The 20874-nt window shown below is 32.8% G+C and overlaps 3 protein-coding genes across 8 annotated transcripts; 2 read left to right on the forward strand and 1 right to left on the reverse strand.

Moving 5' to 3' along the window:
- Nucleotides 1-2692: 2692 nt before the first annotated feature.
- Nucleotides 2693-7749, forward strand: LOC108343319 (probable nucleoredoxin 2). The gene is made up of 3 exons (XM_017581527.2): nucleotides 2693-3021; nucleotides 5927-6427; nucleotides 6998-7749. Exons 1-3 carry the CDS (start codon nucleotides 2899-2901, stop codon nucleotides 7628-7630), a joined length of 1257 nt encoding a protein of 418 aa, XP_017437016.1. The 5' UTR covers nucleotides 2693-2898; the 3' UTR covers nucleotides 7631-7749.
- Nucleotides 7750-8528: 779 nt separating this feature from the next.
- LOC108341145 (RNA pseudouridine synthase 2, chloroplastic) lies at nucleotides 8529-14013 on the forward strand. 4 transcript variants are annotated; one of them, XR_008248302.1, is made up of 8 exons: nucleotides 8529-8926; nucleotides 10207-10350; nucleotides 10493-10750; nucleotides 10848-11050; nucleotides 11443-11521; nucleotides 12375-12550; nucleotides 12657-12805; nucleotides 13835-14013. XR_008248302.1 is itself a non-coding variant. In XM_017578800.2 (8 exons), exons 1-7 carry the CDS (start codon nucleotides 8573-8575, stop codon nucleotides 12780-12782), a joined length of 1347 nt encoding a protein of 448 aa, XP_017434289.1. In that variant the 5' UTR covers nucleotides 8533-8572; the 3' UTR covers nucleotides 12783-12805; nucleotides 13835-13989. The 4 variants fall into 4 exon arrangements, 3 of the variants coding, with proteins under 3 accessions (XP_052732025.1, XP_017434289.1, XP_017434288.1); XM_017578800.2 differs by having other exon boundaries at nucleotides 8533-8926; nucleotides 12650-12805; nucleotides 13835-13989; XM_052876065.1 differs by lacking the exon at nucleotides 13835-14013 and having other exon boundaries at nucleotides 12657-12934.
- A 1378-nt stretch (nucleotides 14014-15391) lies between these two features.
- LOC108340895 (probable prolyl 4-hydroxylase 3) lies at nucleotides 15392-20874 on the reverse strand. Of its 3 annotated transcripts, none has more exons than XR_001833263.2 (9): nucleotides 20483-20874; nucleotides 20322-20397; nucleotides 19345-19442; nucleotides 19133-19230; nucleotides 18008-18137; nucleotides 17714-17901; nucleotides 17240-17329; nucleotides 16792-16899; nucleotides 15392-15525 (listed from the first exon to the last, which is right to left on the reverse strand). XR_001833263.2 is itself a non-coding variant. In XM_017578461.2 (8 exons), exons 1-7 carry the CDS (start codon nucleotides 20677-20679, stop codon nucleotides 17256-17258), a joined length of 861 nt encoding a protein of 286 aa, XP_017433950.1. In that variant the 5' UTR covers nucleotides 20680-20874; the 3' UTR covers nucleotides 16442-16899; nucleotides 17240-17255. The 3 variants fall into 3 exon arrangements, 1 of the variants encoding a protein (XP_017433950.1); XR_001833262.2 differs by lacking the exon at nucleotides 15392-15525 and adding an exon at nucleotides 15919-16206; XM_017578461.2 differs by lacking the exon at nucleotides 15392-15525 and having other exon boundaries at nucleotides 16442-16899.

Genomic DNA, 20874 nt, shown 5'->3' on the forward strand with positions numbered 1-20874 from the left:
TCGTTAATGACAGCTCAACTAAACTAAATGTTTTACTTGCAAATGTTGTAATAACTTTTGTAAATTATTATTATCAATAGACATGTTAGTTTTCAGCATTTCAGTTATCTTTTGGTAGAATTAATTTGAATTGCTAATCCTGTGAGATACCAAGTTGATATAAATGTAATGTACTTTTTGTTAGGAAGAATAAATATGAACTGAGATTAATACGATACGAGTATAAGGATAAATTTGTAATCCTTTAAATATTTATTAGTTTTATTCATTAAAGAAATCATTCCCAACCGCCTTTTTAATTTATTCATTAATTGTCCAATTGTCGTCATGTTCATCAAACATAGGAACATTGTCCGTTTTTTTCTTCTTTTTTTTTTCTTTTTTTTTCTGAATTTTCTCTAATTTTTGTAAGAAAAACTCATTGCTCGCGTCATTCGATTACACGTTTCTAACATGAAAGAGACACGCGTTGCATTCTCCTTCTTTTTTTTTCCTTGAACCTAAGAATCGATAGGGCACAAGTCGAAGCAGTGATGAAGAAAGAAGGATAAGAATAAGTTGTAGAATGTAGAAAGAGGTGGAAAATGTCAATGGCGGATGTTCTACGGTTGGACTTAAGTCTCCCCAAAAACTCACTGTACCCATACAAAATAATAGACTTATATTTTGTCCGTTTAAGTAAACATTTTAACATTGCATAAAAACAATCACTTGAGTGGTTTAGAGTATATTATATTACTGTATTTTATAAAATAACAAGTGTACTATTTTGAAGACGAAAATTTAAAATTTAAAATTAATAATAATAAGAAAGTAAAATTCTATTAGTTAGTATTAAAAATTAAGCCCACTTATACATTTAGTCAGAGTATTTTTTTGGTTGATTTAATTTTATTTTTTTATTATGTTTTTTTTTTGTGTGTTTAATATAGTCTTCTTCCTTTTTTTAAAATGGTTTAATCTGATCATTTCTGTTAGGTTGACGTTAAGCCGTGTTAATTTGTGAAAATTTTAATTTTTTAATAGACTAAATCTTAATATAGTTTTGACCTAGGAGAGATTGAGCCAAAATAAACTAATTTATGTCATTTTCACTAAAAAAACGTTTGGCAGTAAAGAGGGTTAGTTTTGATGTTGTTTGGAAGGGAAAAAAATAGAGAGAACAAATAGGCGATGAAAAAAGAAAAAAGAAAAAAGAAATACTTGATTAAAAATTAAATATACAGTGAAAGAAAGATAAATAAATATTTATTTAAAGTTGCCATGGTAATTATATTCATTTTATTAGATATATTGTATTTACATAAACTTTTTATAAATACTTTGCCATTATAATTTATTATGACATTTAATAGTCAATATGCGTGTTACTTTCGAAACATATAATAAATTACATTTGTATAAAAGTTTTAAATAGATAATATAATCGAATACATTATCTATTTTTTTTCAAACATAATACAAAATAATATCTTAATCAATTGTGTATTTTATTAATGCCTTTCGCATATAGATATTACTTTTATTTTTATTTTTCACGCTTTGCTCGAAATATATTTAGAAGTAGATAAGTCTTTTTTATTAAACATAGGTATATTAGGAAGCTTAAGTTCACTGATGCGTTATCTATTATTAATGGATGTGTGTTTTTTTGTCAATAAAAATGAAATGAACTTGATGGAAGAGTATGTAAAAATACTCTAATACTTAAGTTAGTTACTTACAATAAATAGAAAAGTTATAATAAATAATTATACTTATATATCTTGTAAAAGGTGACTATATATAACATTTAAATGAGTTATTTGTGTTGGGTCTAAAATTTATAAGATAGTCTTATAAGAGTGTAATATTTGGATCTTAGTTTTTTTTAAAGTATCAATATAAATGTATAAAAATATTTGAGTGTGAACTATATAAAATTAAAAATAAACTTTTATTTATATACTAATTCAGAAATTAAGAATAAAAATAATTGGGATCCTGATCTTCCTCTAGGCCTTGTAACATCCCTTACATTTTACTCTCATCATAGAGAATCTAATTAAAATTTATTTTAAAATTCTTTTCTTTTTCTAAAAACCCATGTTCTAAAAAGAAACAAAAGGTGGCAAACATTATTTTCGAAAATTAGAAAGAAAAATGGTAGGAATGTAATTAGGATTATGATATTTTAATAATTTCTTTTAACAATTTTTTAACATTATATTATTTGATTGGTATGTGTATTTGAAACGCACCGATCACATATAACGTTTTAGAAACTTTTTACGTGGAATTAAAAGGTGAAAAATGTTGTGTAATAACGGAAAGTGTGATTTCACACGTTACAAACAAATAACAATGTACGGAAGAAGGTAGGCCATGAAAGCTTGAGCAGAAAGAGGAGTGAGGAGTGAAAAGTAAAGGAAATTAAAGGAGTGACAGGTGTTGGAAGAAGAGTTTTGCCGTATTCGGCATCATCAATTTATTCAAATTCAAAAGTCTTTTATGACAACACGGACCTTCCATATCACGGTGGCCAGAAGATACAGCAACTAATAATAACCCATTCGAAAATCACCACCATACACGTGGCCTTTATGTTATCCCTTCGCTGACTCCACTGCACATGGATGACATCGCGCAATCAAAAAGGCTGCACCATCATTCCCCATGTGTGTGCGGTGTAGGCTGGTATTATCCCGGGGCGCAGATGAATGCTACGTGTGAAGGTTTTGGTGTGTGATTTGTGGATGCATAGGATGTAATGATGTGGAAAGAATATGATTCTATTTCTAATGAATATAAGTGTCGAGTGTATGAGAACGCTCGTACTCTCCTCCCGGTGCTTTCATCTCTAGATTGTTACACAGTACAAAACAAAGAAAAAGAAAAAGAAAAAAGAGAGAGAAAGTGATGAGAGCGGTGATGAAGGATGAAACTCAAGCTGTGGTGAATGATAATTCTCACAACGGCAAATTCTCACATCTCCTTGCTTCCCAAGATCGTGATTATCTTCTTTCTCCAACTGGGGCTCAGGTTCTCTATCTCTCTCATAATCACTTGTTTGTCAGAGTTAATTATTCAGAGACTTATTCGAGTAATATAGCTGAAGATAAATAGCATATTCTTTGTATAAAGGAAAAAAAAAATAGTATAGAGAATGCTCCTAGCTCACTTTTGGCTGAGATGGTGGTCACTGGTCAGTTTTCGTCTTTTACAAATTGTCTTGATCTTGATATGATTTAACATCTGTGTGCTTTATACGCTTCCACAGACTTGCTATCATGGCCCTCCAACTTTGGTACTTAGCCGCGGAAAATATCAAGATTTCATTAGAAATTTAAGGATAATAATAACGAGAAAATAATTTGTGGTAATATATGATTATGTAAATCCTACTTTCTCTACTTCTCTTTCAGTTTCCTTTATTTCAAGCTCTTCGCTGTGGCGTCTGGTGGCAAGGATTTAGTCTTGCAATGTTTTCTGGAATTGCTTAATTTAAATAATTAAAACATGTTTGGTGGGTTGCTGCCGCAGATGCTGGTGGCGGGTGAGCGTAGTGTTTTTGTTCAACCGTTTAGTAAAAAGAAAATGTGTTTTTAGTTACGCTTATTATATCTGTAAAAAATTCTCCATTCATGTGTTTTAAAAGAATTGTTAAGCATGCTCAGTGAACACCCACCCAGCATATATGTGTCGGTTGTTTTCTTGTAGAGTTTTGTACAGGTAACCAAGATTTCTGGATTTATCTATGTTTATCTGTTATATATCATAACTAAGAATATTTGCAACCCCAAAAATATGAAGGGATTGGACCTAGTTGTCGCAGTGCTAATCTTCCTCCACAGAAATCATGTTCTAGGGTTTAAAAACAATTATCATATTAGTCTTATTTAAAGGATGCAACTTCTCAAACTGAAAAAACTAGCTCTGGTTAGTTATGATCTCTCTGTTTAGCTGTAAACTTGCATGCAGAATATGTTCATATATGTTTTTTCTTCTTTAAATATGAATCTGATGGGTAAATCCACTTATTACTACTTGAGAACCATTAAGGGGATGTAAGAACCCGACCCGTCGGAGTCCTTTACCCGCCTAAATAAACGGGTAAGAATAAGCTGAGAGAAGAAAGTCCTTTTGTGCTGTCTCTACTTGCTTTGAACAGTGCCGTAGTGGTCAAATCCTTACTCTTTTAAGTTCATGAAACCATCCCCAACAAACTAAGCTTACGATTCCACTGAGTTATAGCATCTTTATAAGTGATATACTCTACGAAAGAGAGAATGGATTATGTGTAAAAAGGGTATTTTTTACACGAAGTGCAAAAGAAATTGAGATATGAAGCCAATTTTTTACTCAACTCTTCTTTAATCGTAAAGTAAAGGCACCGTCAATGGAGCGTTGTACATAATTATAAGTGGGTCATAAAAAACGGTTGCTTGAGTAAACTACTGTTGCTTTACTATAGTCAATTGGTTAAAAAACTGTTGTTTAAATTTTAAGGTTGACTGTCTTTGAAGTTGCTCAACTAAGAAATCGGACGAAAATGCTTCTTTAGACTAAAAGTTAACTTTGTAAAAAGACAAAGAAGTTGAAGGATAAAATGATAAATATAAGACATGTTTAGAAGTTTATTGAGAGTAAAATTGATATTACTCAATCAGACTATGGAAAGATAATTCTTTTCATTCGCTTTTTGTAGAAAGGTGGGACATGGAATTATTTAAGAGTGATTGTTGAACCCAAATTTGGTTATTTTAAGAGTGGGAAATGGAATTAAAAATGAATGGTGATGATATTCTTGTTGGCTACGGAGTTGTTCGATTAGTTGGATCATAGATGAAAAGCATTCACGAGGTACACATGTCCAATATTTGTAGTCCTTATCAGTGTGTGATGGAGGACCAAGGATTGAATCGAAGGACATGTGTCAGCTAAACATTTCCTGTAGCGTTGTCAAGCTATTAGGCTTTGCGTTATACACGTGGCCCATTACCCCCTACAAAATAAAACACTGGGCCATTTCGGTGGCCCGTCTCTTTAACATTTCGGATAGCAATGGATTCTCTTTCTGTTGTTATGTACCCTTGCTTTTATATATCATCGTGTACTCGGTACTCCTTTGTCGGTGTTTCATTTCAACTTGCTTTCGTATAAATCTCTGAATTCTTATTAAGATAAAGTGTCGCATTTATGTTTTCATAAAAACATGTCAATTAATTGCGAACTTTACAGAGTATAATAGATGGTACATTGAGGAATGTGTTAAGAAAAATGCGTTCTTATCCTTTCCCTTGTAAGATATTATATATATATATATATATATATATATATATATATATATATATATATATATTCATTTATCTTCGTTTCCCATTTCCCCATAGTAAATTGACACCTCGCAGACCAGACACATGGTCATCGCTGGAAGGTAGCCGTACGTTGTCCGGCATGGTCTTAGACTATGTTATGCAAGCGACACGTACGAACACGTATCCACGTGATGCGTTGTTTCTTTCTTTAGAATTTTCGTGCAAGCTTTTTCTCGTCATGTTAAACTGAAGTTCTTCAAAACTATAATTCTTTCATGGAAAAGATATTTTTTTCTGCTAATATTCCTCTTGAGAGATAAAATTTACTTGAGATATGATCGTTATAGGCGTCAAATTCGATAACTTCAATTACTCCACTTGGTCGTAGCTTATTTTGGATCCATATTTGAGATTATTCAAGTCTATATATTCGTATATTTAAATAAATATACGATCTATTATATATTAGTGTCTGTTATATTTTTTAAATATTTTTAACGTAAATATAAAATAACCTATTACGTTAGATAATTTCTTTAACAAAATTAAGTGAAAAGATGAAGCTCTTACATATTGAAAGTCGCTGTTTGGTTAAGTTGAGGTTGTTGGAAACGGTGCATCTTACGCAGGTGAAGGTCAGTGATCTTGAAGGGAAAGTAGTGGGGCTATTATTTGGTGCGAATTGGTACCCACCATGCCGCGTATTCACCCAAGCCCTAGTTGGAATCTACGAGGAGTTGAAAAGCCGTTTCCCTCAGTTTGAGATTGTGTATGTGTCCTCTGACGAAGACTTGGATGCTTTCAGTAGCTTCTACGGAAACATGCCATGGCTAGCGATACCGTTCTCTGATTTGGAAACGAAGAAATGGTTGACCAGAAAGTATGAGGTGGAAGCCATTCCGTGCTTGATTTTGTTGCAACCAGAGGATAGTAAAGATGAGGGAACAGTTCGCGACGGGGTTGAACTTATTTACCGTTACGGAGCCGAAGCTTACCCGTTCTGTAACGAGAGGTTGGAGCAGCTGCGAAAGGAAGACAAAGTGAAGCGTGAAAACCAGACCCTCCTTAATTTGCTGTCAAACCAGCATAGAGACTATGTTCTGAGTCACACTCACTCTGGCCTTAAACAGGTAATTAACACTCTCTACCACCGACACCTTGCATGCATGCCACTGTTTTCCACTTTTTGTACTTCATCTCCTTAATCGTAATGTTAAAGTTGAATTTCAATATTAATTCAAGATGGTTGCAAAGAAACTTGAAATAATTATGTAACATAATTTAAAGTCTAAATACAATTTATATATTGTAATATAGTGTTCACGACTTTTAATTGTAATATATATTTTTTGTAGAAAATTTGTTTTAATCGATTTTAATTGTATGAAAATTAATATTTATCAATGTATTATACACGTTAAAGTAATAATTAAAGTAACTCTACGATATTAATTCTCGTATTGCAAATTTTTTGCAACATAGTAGGAGCAAAAAGTTGTATTTTTTATGTTTGTCATAAAACCTTTTCTCTGACTTTATCAAATAATAACTTAGTTTAATATAGTTATAGAAAAAAATGTTGGTAGAATCCATGAATGGGAATAGAGTTTGTGTTGCACGTGGACGAAGTTTTGTTGTTTGAAGTGCATGCAGAGAATCCTGTTTCTGTTCCGCGTGACGGGTGTTGCTTCTGTAAACAGGTACCTGTCGCTTCTCTAGTGGGTAAAACAATTGCACTCTACTTCTCCGCCGAGTGGTGCGTGCCATGCGCCAAGTTCACTCCCAAAATGATTTCCGTTTACGAGAAGATTAAGCAGGAGCTAGCGGAGAAGGGAGAGGAAGACTTCGAAGTTGTGCTGGTATCCAGCGACCGTGACAAAGCATCCTTTGAGTCACACTACAGCAGCATGCCTTGGTTAGCTTTGCCTTTCGGTGATTCCGAGATGAAGAACCTCGTTCGACACTTCAACGTGCAAGGGATTCCATGGTTGGTGATCGTAGGTCCTGATGGTAAAACAATAACAGTGCATGGTAGGAGCTTGATAAACTTGTACCAAGAGAACGCGTACCCTTTCACGAACGCCAAAGTGGAGGAACTGGAAAAGAAGCTTGAGGAAGAGGCGAAGGATCTTCCGGCTCTGGTTTATCACGAAGGTCATCGGCATGACCTGAATTTGGTGTCTGATGGGAACGGTGGAGGACCCTTTATCTGCTGTGTGTGCGATGAACAAGGGTCTAGTTGGGCCTACCAGTGTCTCCAATGTGGTTATGAAGTGCACCCCAAATGCGTCAGAACAGTCGACCGTCAGAACAGTGTGTTAATAACTAATTAACTTCCTGTTCCAATTAATTCAATGTTCTTGTTTGTGGCCAAGAGGGTGAAAACTTATATATATATATAAACACAGATATAAATATATAGCTCTATGGGTGCTTTTCTTCTTGTTGGGAATATATGTGGCTGAAAGAAAATGACAATATTGATAAAAGATAAAGGAGATACTACCATCGAGAATGAGTGGAAACGGACGTGATCTGAATTTAGGTTTGAAGTTTGATTTTCTGTCGGAAAAATGGCCATTCCTTGTTCTTAAAAGATCAAGACGTCATCAACTATTGTTATTCATAGCATTAGAAGGTGCTGTTACGTCTTCCTTATTTTTAAAACTAAAATTACAATTTCTAATATATGATTCTTCTATTCTTTTTTCCAAAAATATGGAAAATTTAAATATGAAGAATTTTTAATTACTTTTAATGTATTTTTGTATATCATTCCAAAGCACCGTCTAATGATTTTATTTTGTTTTATTTGAGATAGTAAAATTCATTAAGTTAAATGACATTAAGAATTAATTTTATTTAATTATATTCGGAGAGAGTAGTATTTAATAATTATATTCGGAGAGAGTAGTATTTAATAAATATTTATTTTTAATTTATTTATAAATAAAAACATTATAGATAGGTTTGAAGTTTTATTACCACAGTTTGTCTAATCCAAAAAATATTAATAAATACTTTTTAATTTTTCTAAATATTAGAAAATATTAACTGTCTTTACTTAAACATAATTCTATTTTTATTGAGGAATACTTAATATAAAGTGGGCCGGCGGGTCCTTACTTATGCGCAACAGTCCACAAGGGTTCCGCTTCCTTTTTCTTCTTATGGACTCAGGCCCAACACCACTAACACGTCGTCGTTTCAACTTTTCTGTCACAGTTTTTATCCCACCCTGCAACTGAAAAGTGACCAAGATTGATCGAATAGAGATGCTATCGTTTCACTCATGTGGATGTTGCCGCGTTTCAACATCCACTGCGTTCCATTTCCAGTTTCGTACCTTACCTTCTTCTTCACTCTTTTTCTATGCTACAAGCTATAAATTTCGTTCTACCACAGCGAGCGCTGGTTCTGGTTTCACCGGAGGCTCAGACTCCGATGGAGATAGAAAATTGAACTTCTCCGGTGTGCGGTTGGAGGAGGCTGTCGATAGCGCAATAGGATCTGCAAAACTAAGACTGGATAGTTGGATCTCTTCCCGCATCAACGGCATTAGTAGAGCACGCGTTCAATCAAGTATCAAATCGGGACTCGTTCATGTTAATGGTCGTGTCGTTGATAAGGTAATCTCAGAGTCGCGTTCATGCACTAGATTCTGAACCTGTTGTAACGTCGGTTTTGTACAATACTAAGAAAAACTGCAATTACCTGTGGATGATCAACTCGGATTGTGTGTGCGAGTTTTTTGGTTTCTCTTAAAAAGAGTTTCAATGTTAATTTGTGGCAATTTGTGCAACGATTTAAATCTGCATATTTCTGTTGTGGAAGATATCCTGTTTATGCGTGGTTTATTCTTGAATAGAAAATGTGCAGTGCTTAAATTTTACAGAATATTCCGTTTCCCAGGTTTTAGATATTGGAGGCGCTTCCTTTCGGTAATGATAGCGTATTCGAAATTGAAACTTAATCTGTAATGCTGGTTTTCTTTGCTGCGATCGGAGAGTTTAAGGAATCACCATTACTCAGGACTCTTACGTTGGGATCACAATTAGTAGAGCTTGGACTAGGTACTATACTACAATCCCTTCTTTAGGAGAGAGCCGTCCGTGAATCCATATCTGCACACATAGAAACTTCAGTGTCCATCCTTGTACCTATGTATATTAGTATGCCTATATTCACACTCATTACCTGACTGTTGTTAGTTAAATGAAATATGTTTTCCTTTTAATGTACTCTATTTTTTGACAAACTAATAAAATAGAATGGCTATGTTAATAATAAAATTAACTAAGACGTACTATTAAATCAAAATTTAACATCGTGCTGGATTGAAAAATGACTGACTACTTCTGCAACTAGATGAAGACGAAGCCATAGGAACATTCGGCAACATAATTACGGCAATAGGATTTAGTGTTTTGAAATGGGAAGTGTACAATCTCTTAGAATCGTGACCAATCATTTGTATTGTTGCATAAGTATGGAATTCTTTTATAATTTTATACTAATAAATTATTAAATAATCAATCTGGGCATTTAAGTACTCAGAAATCCATTTTCTTAATATTTTGTGGAAAATACACATTTCACACCAAGAGACAAATCTATTTAGAAGATTATTTTCCACATGACAGTCAAAATGGAAAAATGATTTATTCATTCCTACATGATTCACAAAAACAAGCCCTTGACTTTATTTTTGACACTGCTATTTGTTTGGTAATTTCAGAGTTGCAGGGATTACAATTCTTAATTAAGCGATCATAATTTTTTTTTTCATTTGAAATAGCTGGATTCCTTCATTTTCCCTTGATAGGTTTAATCGTTGTCCAGTCTTCCCACTTTTAACTGTTTTGAACTATACAGATTAAGTTACATTTTTTAATTAATGTTTGAGCAGGCTTCTTTCAACGTCAAAGCTGGGGATCAGATCAAATGCACAATCGCGGAGTTGCAGAAATTGAGGGCTGTGCCAGAAAATATACCTTTGGATATAGTTTATGAAGATGAGCATGTTCTAGTCATAAATAAACCTGCACACATGGTAATTCCGAACCTGACTTGTAAGATTTGTGAAGTTATCTATCCTTTTGACTCCAATTTCTAATCATGTAAATATTCACAAGGCATTATTATTAGCAGCTAATACTGAAATTGCCAATTTCATTATTTGGTCTACTACCTAGGTTGTGCATCCAGCTCCTGGAAATACATCGGGGACGCTTGTCAATGGCATTCTTCACCATTTCAATCTTCCAAATGTTGAATTTTCTAAAGACGAATCTCTTTCAGATACAGAAGATTCTGATGACGAGGTTAATAGCTATGGCTCCATGACAAGTTCTTATGAAGGATCACATTCTATATTGTCTATGTCATCAATTCGCCCAGGGATTGTACACAGATTGGACAAAGGCACAAGTGGGTTACTTGTTGTTGCAAAGGTGTTTCTTGGACTTTCTCAAAACCTTGCATTAGCACCATATTTTAGCAAGGAAAGGAAGTTTTGTTTATTCGTTGAAAAATTTGTATGATTTGCAGGATGAGCATTCACATATGAAATTATCCGAGCAATTTAAGCAACGCACCATCAAGAGGGTTTATGTTAGTCTCACTGCTGGGGTACCCACTCCGGTTTCTGGGCGAGTTGAGGTTCCAGTTGGCCGTGATCTTAATAACCGGTTGCGTATGACTGCTGTAGCTGGACCAGCCAATTCTAGAAATGCCCGTCATGCTGCTAGTAGGTGATTTATGGTCCTGATACACTTAATTAATATTTTGGTTATTTGCTAACTAATGTGAACTATATTAGTTGCTTCTGATCATATTCGACTTTTGTGAAATTTGGAATATATCAATATAAATTTACATAAAATACTTCAAATATTTACACGACACGGAATTAATTTTTTATTATTTAATTCACACGATCTCGGCAATTAGTTTAACTTGTGTGACTAGCAATTGTGTGATCCATTAAAAATCAATCAAAACTAAAATCATTTAGTATTTCACTTTGTGTGATCCATTAAGTGGCAAGATGCCCTTGAGAACAAGTATATATAAGGTTTTATTATAGCTAGTCCTACACCAGGAGCATGTGTTCATCTAAAATTTATTATTTACCATATCTCAGGTACAGAGTAATTGAGATACTTGCTGGGGGAAGTTGTTCATTGGTTGAGTGGAAGTTGGAAACTGGACGCACTCATCAGGTACTTAATGACGCATAACTTCGGAGAAATGATGCATGGGTAAATTACATATTTTTTCTTGATGGTGAGCTCGTATACTACATACTAGTTTACCTAGGTTGAACCCATGTGGTTTGCCCAAACAGCTTTCAGTCAACTTTTATAACCGTTTGAAGATGTATAGACACTGCATGCTATCTAAAACACACGAATCTTCCGCATGGGAATTTATCTTTTAAACTGGAGAAAACAATAAAGGAGAGTTTGTTTTTTTAGTCTACTGGACTGAAAATATTTATGATTCTAGTATTACTTTGTACTGCATTTGGTGATTTGGAATTGTAATTTCTTTTTGGATGGCCATTTATCTGTTTTGCATAGTCTTAATAGAAGGTTTGCATAATTCCCTGTGAAGTGGCAGTTTGGGAGATCTGAGAGCTGTCAGCACAGGGTCTTTCACATCTTGTTAGCTGATTTTGCTGGTGGAACTTTAAGTCGAGCTTTGCTGTCCTTTCTTTCTTCCTTTTACAAAAACTGCCTTTATATTTCAGTTAGGAAATTAACTTCAGTTGAGTTTGAAGAAAAGCAATTCACTTTAGCTTTTAAATCAATTAGAGTTTAAGGTGAATTTTACCTTTAACTGGATTTGAAAAAATGTGTCAAACATGTTGGCAGAAAAGTAAACTGGAAGTGGATTTGAACGTTCCAACTAAAATCCAAGGACACCCTATATATTTACACAATTGTATATGAATAACAGATACCAATATTTTGAAGAAAAATCTGTAATTGCATTTGATATTTTGAAGGATATGATTCCACTAGAACTTGCTAACAATTTACCTCCCAAAACGATCCCTATTTACTTTTGTAGATCCGTGCTCATGCTAAGTATTTGGGAGTTCCTTTACTCGGTGATGAGGTGTATGGAGGGACAAAAAGCATGGTCTTGTCACTACTAAGGCCCCGAACTCCCATCAGTTTGCATGGAAAAATTGTACAAATGGTTTCTAGGCTAGATAGGCCTTGCCTTCATGCTTTGACACTCGGGTGAGACGATAGAAGCCTATTAACGCGTTAAACCTTGCTTCTCGTCTCTTTTCATAACAAGATTGTTAAGGTTTTGCGGTTAATCCTTTGTTTTTGTAGGTTTCAGCATCCCTATACAGGGGAGCAGGTGCACTTTTCATGTGAACCCCCTGTAGACTTCGATGAGATTTTGAGCCAGCTTCGTAGAATTGGTAGTGAGAATGTTTCTTTCTCAAAGCGTTCAAATTTTTGACGAGGGCACTGCATTCATATTTTGTAAGCAGCTTCGACTTGTCAAATTACTTCGCTATTATTTTTTTTCATATCTGTAGATTATTATTGGATTAGTAAAAGTCTACATCTGTGCATCATTCTGCATTTACATAATACTAGTTGTTCTTTTATCAATTTTCGCTCTTTATTTTTTATTTGACTTTTCATTTTTCTAAGTTGTTCAAAAATAATAAAATAAGAGAGACTAAACAACAACAAAGTCAATGATCTATTTAAACGAACTACTCCATAATAACTTATAAAGGTTATGTATAAACTTTCTCATATAGTTTTTTTAAATTTTAACTTATAGAAAAAATCATCTCTTTTCTTTGTTTTTCTACTTTAGAAGTCCTTGCGGAAAAACATAAGTCATATTTCCCTAGGTGATGTTAGCTACGTGAACTAAACATTTGACATTGTTAAAAACGTTAGAGATCTCCTTTAGCAATTTCCTCCAATGTCGTTTTTGGTTCCTCTCCATCTTTTCACATGACAAAACAATCATGCTACCTACTTTTTTTTATTGGAGTCTCTTTAGGCCTTGTTTGTAAAGTGAAAATCATCTTAACTGATTGTGTCAGCTTTACTCAAGCAGTGATGCTAACCTTTTCTTGTATATAATCATTTTGTATTTTGCCTTTTTAATTTGACTACACATTCACCTTAACATTTCAGTTAAATTACACTTGCCTCTGTCTCATTTGGTTAGTTTGATGTTAGTTGTGATACATAATGATATTCTATTTTATTATAATCAATTGTTTTAATGTATCAATATCATATTGTTTATCCTATTTTATTGGTGGTGTATTTTTTGTCTTGAATGTAACAAGATAGGATAATTGATCTCCCTCATCCTCTTTTGATAGTCCATCTTCGTTACAATAATTGTTGTTGATACAATCCCTAATCCCTGTCATTACCACCATTATTTGTTTTTTTTTTATTGTTCATATTGTAACTGCCATTACATTATTATTACCATTCACTGCCTGTTTCCATCATGCTCATATACGATGTAACCCCCAGCATTCTACAACTATCACTGTTAATATCGTATCGTCGTGAGAGAGCTATACCAATTTTGGAATCATTGAAGATTTGCAGTTATTTTTAAGGTAAGAAGAGGTTGTGTGGTTACCCAAGTTATATTATTTTAAATAATAAGTTTATCTTTATTTAGTAAAGGATAAAAAACCATACAATCCAAAAGTGATCTTAAAAAAGTGATTCTTTTTCTTTATATAATAGCCTAGATAATTTAAAAGATTGTGCAATTACGTAATTTGTATTATTATCAAATAATAGATTTATTTGTATTTGGTGAAAGGATAAATCATCTAATCCAAAAGTGAACTCAAGATAGTTATGAATTTTTTTTTCTTTGTTTATATAATAAGACAAATTGGTAAACCACAACTTTCTTTTTTCTTAAGATAACTAACTATAAATGGTTCCTTAATTGACATGACTGCAATTTTTTTTTTCATAATTTTTTAAGTCATTCTTCTGAATTTCTATCCATTTCTTTACTTTTTTTAAATTGTATCGTTTTAGTAAATTTTAAAGGAGATCACATCGTTCTTGCATTTCTGTCTAAAATGATAAAAATCTTTTTAAATAGTCTGTTTAAGTTTTGTACGTCTAGTTCATATAATATTAGTTTTTAATGTAAGTTTGAAATATTTAAGTTAACAAAATGGGTTGCATGTTCACCGTTTGGCAAGGGTTAGTATTTTTCTAAAATTAAAAATTAAAATAAATAATTTTAAAAGATTAATTTTTTAAAAATTGTATTAGTTGAATGATAAAAATGAATGGTGATACTATAATTTAAATTTGTAACATTTCTAAATTAAATTCAATTATTAATTATGACAATTTATTTTATAAAAATGATAAATTTTTAATTACGTTAATTAAATAAATTAAAAAATTAATTAAATTATCATGACAAATACTCCGTTTCATTTTTTTATTTTTACAAATCTACACCAGATCAGATCAAAATAAGATAAATTAATTCGTTCATCACTTTAATTTAAGATTGTTTTTATACAATTTTTAAAAGTTACGTCATACAGTAAGAGTTTTGAAAATATTATAAAAACTACAAAAAATAAAATTTTACGAAACTCCTGCAGTTAAGGAAATAAATTTAAGTAAATGAATTTGTACAATTTTTCAATTATAAATAGTAACGGAATAGGATATTTCTGGACTCCAAAATAAATTCATAATCATTTCCATCTCAAAGTGAAATTTCAACTATGTATGTTATCCTTATGTATTTTATGCAATGAATATACTTTTATAACCCACCTATGTATTTATTAAATAATTTTATAAAAAGTCTAAAAATGATGTATTTATTAAATAATTTTATAAAAAATCTAAAAATGAGAAAATATGATGTAAAAAATATAATATTAAAAGATACACATTTTATCCTTTTCAACATTAAATAATAATAAACTATTTATACTTATATAATTTTTAAAAGAGTGTCAAATAAATTAAAAATATCTTAATAAATTAGATAATACCTGTAAATATAGATTTATTTGATATCAATATTATTCCTTAATTTTTGAGATATTCATTTTAGGTTGTCGTCCTTACACCTTTTGTCTCTGATAAGAATCTCATAAGCGAATTTGAATATGCGCTTGAGTTTATAACAATAATCCATACTCAGGAAAAATGATATGGAAGCTTACCTGCAACCCAAAAATTATGGTTAAAAATATTTTTAATATACTTCAAACACATTTTAAGTGTTCATTAAATTAAAATAGAAAATTTTAAATTCAAATATAATGTACATTAAATATTAAATTACATAATAAAATATAAGATTATTCCAAAACAACCCATAACAATGAGTCAATCATATTTCAATTCATCCATGATGTTTTAGGTTCTTCCAATTTTTCACTCTCTTAAACTTTGTCCATTATATCTACTATACCACATGCAAACAAAAAAATTGCCTTAATTTTTGTATGAGACAAGAAATGTTTTCTGTCAGAATCAAAGTAGCATATCATATGCTGGAGGTGAGTTAGGGCTTTAAATTGAAGGCAATCTAAGAAAAACTATTTAAAATATAATTGGAAGTTGAATGCGAATGAAGTTTTTTGTTGGTGAAACCATCTCTAACAACACAATTAAAAACCTAATATATTGGATTTTAGTATCAGACTTCTTTTTCTTTTTCCATGTATGTGGCGGGTAAAACTCATTTAATACAGATAATGCAAACCAAATTTTAAAAACTCGCATTCATTTTTTAGCTTAAAAACATGCAAACTGACAACCACAAGGCTTGCGTGTTACATGGATAGTCCGCTAGCCTTTGCTCAGATACCCAGTTGTAACCCAAAAAGCATCTAAAGTTTCTGCAATAAAATTTAACAGTCACCTTAGAATTTAACAATAGCTTAAAATAAAATTGAGAATAATCAATTCTATAACGATTAAAGTATGTGAATGTGATTTTACATATGCACAACTATAATGAATAGTTGTGCAACACAACAGTCATATTAATAAATGAGATTGATTATATCATGTTGAGTTGATGACGAACTAGTTAAAAGAAGAAACAACACATAATAAAAATTACACCAATACTGCAGGAAAAATAAACTTTTTTACAAACTATACTTTGTTTCTTCTCCAAATGTGTTCTTTTTTATTCTTTGAAACACGTCACATTCTCAAAAACTTCTCTATGACCAATATACTATCCTTTCACTATATTAAATTACAAAATTATCTCTACTTGTATTCCACACATCACTCCCTAGTGAGCCTCTTACCTAGAGACATCTTCCCTTCGAAAACTCTATTAAAACTATAAAAATTGTAACTCGAATCATTAATCATAAGCACTCTTTTTTCCCTTGGCAGCGCCAAATTATCTACCCATGGGAAAGAAAAAGCAAATGATTGTATTATACATGTGAAGAAAACTGGCGCACCTGAGCAAAGGAAAACATCACCAGGTATAAGAGGTTAATATGAATGCATTGACCCTGTGTTTCTCCAGTCCAAAAAAGCGATGAATTACTCAGTATACCACATTAATCCTGCAAATATAAAACCATCATGTGCTCAGTAAATGTGTCAACTGAGGAGGTTCAATGATCCAACAACCACAGTAAGGTAGGTGCTAGTATGTGAACATTCATATATATGATGAGAAACAATGGTTGTTTTACTTATATACAGCAAAAAATTGTTTTTGGAGAAACAATGGCTGACCTTCCCTGGACTATTTTTTTTTGGTACATAGCAAATATATTATTTATATATGATTGGGAAGTCCGGTCTAGAAAAAGGGGAGGCGAATTTTCATCTCAAAGTTATCTTAGATCATGTGACTATTTACAAGAGAAGAATACATTCATAATTGGTGTCTAGGAATACCTGCAAAGACGATGGCTTAAACCTTGTACTCATGGAGATGCATCCACTTTGTCGAGGACCATTTATTTCCTTTAATTACTGGACAACCACCTGGAAGCAATGATAAAATTTAAATTAATTTACTAGTCATTGCCTTCCTGGAACCAAAAGAAATTGTGAGAATAGAACAATGTGTCGTGTGGCTTTTAATTTCCACAAGTGGCAAGAAAAAATTATGGAATGAGATGGCAAGAATATTCTCAATGGTTCATACATAACACATTCATTATAATTTTCTCAGAGGCCTGAAATAGAGCAAGCATGCAGAAGAATAAAATAAACGCAGCAGCAAATGCATACACCAAGCAGAGCCTAAATGTAGAAAAATGGCTCATAATTGAATGTGGTAAAATATGGATAAATTTGAACTTAACGCACTATAGTAACAATCTGTATTTACAGCTCATCTGGTGACAATTATGAAGAGTTTCTAACCATGTAAACTAGATGGATCTAATGAGGCATCAGGCCTCATGCTCCAAAATAGCAGAGCGTCACCCCTTTTTGGTTTCACGGACAGACCCTTTCTTGCACATTGGGATAAATCATTCCACCATGGCACAGAGCTAAAATTTGTAGTTGCTGCAGGAAATACAGTCTCACCACCTTCTTCAACATCTGAACTGCAGATGAAGCAGAAAAAAAACGAAGGGAAATATCATGTTTCAATCTAAAATCCATTAGAAACCACAGGCAAGAACATAATTTGCAAAGACAATGACAGCTTACAGGTACATAAGAACTGTAGCAATACGTTGGCCTCCATTCTTAGTGTTGAACTCATCAAGGAAGTAATCATAGTGAGGCTCGTATTTTTGCCCTACTTCGTAATGAAGAATTTGAAGTCCTTCTCCATTTTCTGAATATGATAAATTTAAGCAATAGTAAATGAGAAAAAATAAATAGTCAAATCATGCCCACGGATTGGAAATGCTATTACCAAACATAAAATGTTTTGACAAATACATATGCATAATGTATTAATACACAGTGGGCCTTAGTCCAGCAAGGCATAGGTTCATCTGAGTCCTGTGTCCAAACCCTGCCAGGACCTCCCAAGTCATGAATCTCTGATTATAACAAAAATAAACGTATTGAGACAACATTATCATGACATTCAAAAATACTATGATCTCCATCCCGTATATACAGAACAATTTCCTTTTCGCACAATATTATTACGCTTTTCCAAAACAACAATCAAAGGCATTAAATAATTCTTCAAAAGAAGAAATATCCTCCTAGTTTCACTCTTAGAAACTTTATTTTTTTGCTACAATAATTTAGGGACCTATAAACAGAACATGGGAATTTAGAGAAAGATGTGAATACGGAAAAGGAAACAAAGAGAAATAATGCTTCAGTTGTTACATATTGAATGACAGCAATGAAAAGAGGAGAATTCTCCTCTAAGTATTTTCACTTTCTACAAAAAAAAAAAAAAAAAAACTCAGTTTCTAAATGCCAACAAGTCTTTATAGATCTCTTTCTATCACTATAACTATTAAAGTGATGTCCAATCACCAAACTAATTCTGTAACTACTTTGTAACTAACTCCAACATCCCCACTTCATAAATTCTATTGAATCCTAATCTTAACTCCCATTCTGAATGGGGAAGAGTAGCAAAACAGACCAAAATGCCAGATAACAAGAAAACTCACCTTAAGATAATTATGATTTTCAGGTTTAATGATAGATGCATAATTTCAAGAGCTTTTATGTAAAACACAATAGTTCTACTTACCCTAAAATGCGAGCAATTGGTATACCAATACCTTTTTTATGGCTAAGCAACATATCCAGCTAATGAATTCAAATTAACGAATAAAAGGAAAGAGATAAAACTCATACCTACAGGTATAAAGGTATAGTCAGCAATTCTTTTCTCTATATCTTGAACAACTTTGTCCCTTCCTCTCTTCAGAAACATTCCTGAACTAGTTCGAACCCTACAAGCAGGCGACACCTAGATTAATTAATTGCAACTAGACTCTAAAAAAAGTGTACAAAAATGAAACCCACAATTATTGGATCCATTAAAATCACAACACAAAAGATCAAACCTGCTTTCTGTACTCTTCCCAGTCTTGCTATCAACAACACTTGACTTTACCATGTAAGGTTTGGCAAGTTCAATCAAGTACTCACATTCTTCTTTCGACTGCTTCAAATGATAAGTAAAGTTAACATTTGCATAAAATATAAATTTCAACAGAGTTTGCAACTGCAAGAATTTACAGCAGTAAAACAAAATATCTGAGTAAACCCTAAGTCTTTCAGCAAGTTTGAGTTAACCAAAAATCTGAACATTACACACGAACACCAGAATTTTCTTTTATCCCAAACTACACAGAAGATCTCACTTATAACTCAGTCGTTCCAAAGCCTAACCAATAATTGTAAAGATTTCAATTGGATTACCACAATTTTCCTTGATAGTTGACACAGACGCAGCATCATAGATTTAGCACTCTATTCTATACATAAACAGTTTGATCACCCAGAAAACATTGAAAGAACGAAATATTCGCAATCTCAACGGTTCAACAAAAAAAACACGACCTAAGAATTGGAACAGCTCAATTTTCTTTTATAGTTGATACGGACGCAGCATCATAGACTTAGCACTCTAATCTATGCTTGAACAATTTGATCATCCAGAAAAACATTGAAGGAACGAACTATTCGCAATCTCAACTGTTCAAACAAAAAAAAACGACCTAAGAATTGGAGCACATGAATTTTCCAAAACCGACCTAAGAATTGGAACACATCAATTTTCCTGTATAGTTGATACGGACGCACCATCATAGACTTAGTACTCTAATCTATGCTTGAACAATTTGATAATCCAGGAAAACATTGAAGGAAAGAAACATTCGCAATCTCACCGGTTCAACAAAAAAATTCATGACCTACAAACGCGGTCTCGCATCGACAAAAGTTTAAAATACTCACATAAGCGCAATTCTAGCCCTGCACAAAGTATAAATTAAGGAACAAGAAGTGGCAGATCCATAAGTAGATGACGAAAACTGACCAGAAAATTGTGATAGATAAACGCTCTTGGCTCCCAGGAGAGAATTTCAGTCCACTGCTCCGGTTTTTCCTCCAAACTTTCACCGCGCAACAATTACTATTAAACACATGTTCGTCTAAAACGAAATCAAACGGAGCAGAATGAATTTACAGTTATATCACCTTTGAGAGGTCTTGCGCCTGAAGGCTGCGAGATCCGCGGTTGGAAAATCGTCATCGGTAGTCGGAATATAAACAATGCCGAGAACGAAGAGCACAACAAGGATAAGAGTGAGGAAGAAAAACATCCACAAAAATAGTGAAAATGTTGACCACTTCTTCCCCTGTGCACGGGTATGCGCATGTTTTCCCTTCGCCATCTGCTTGCAATAACGGTGAACGGAATCTGTTCCAGAACCCTAACAATGAATGTAGATTTACTCAGTCCTACTTAAACAAATTAGTCCTCAGAATGTTGTCACCATTTAGTTGACTCCAGCAATTATTCCTTACACGCGAAAATATTTCTAACAACTGCGCCCTCTATCTTTATAAACAAATTTTAAAATGCAAAT

This window comes from Vigna angularis, chromosome 4 (assembly GCF_016808095.1).
Source record: "Vigna angularis cultivar LongXiaoDou No.4 chromosome 4, ASM1680809v1, whole genome shotgun sequence".
Classification (NCBI taxonomy): domain Eukaryota; kingdom Viridiplantae; phylum Streptophyta; class Magnoliopsida; order Fabales; family Fabaceae; genus Vigna; species Vigna angularis.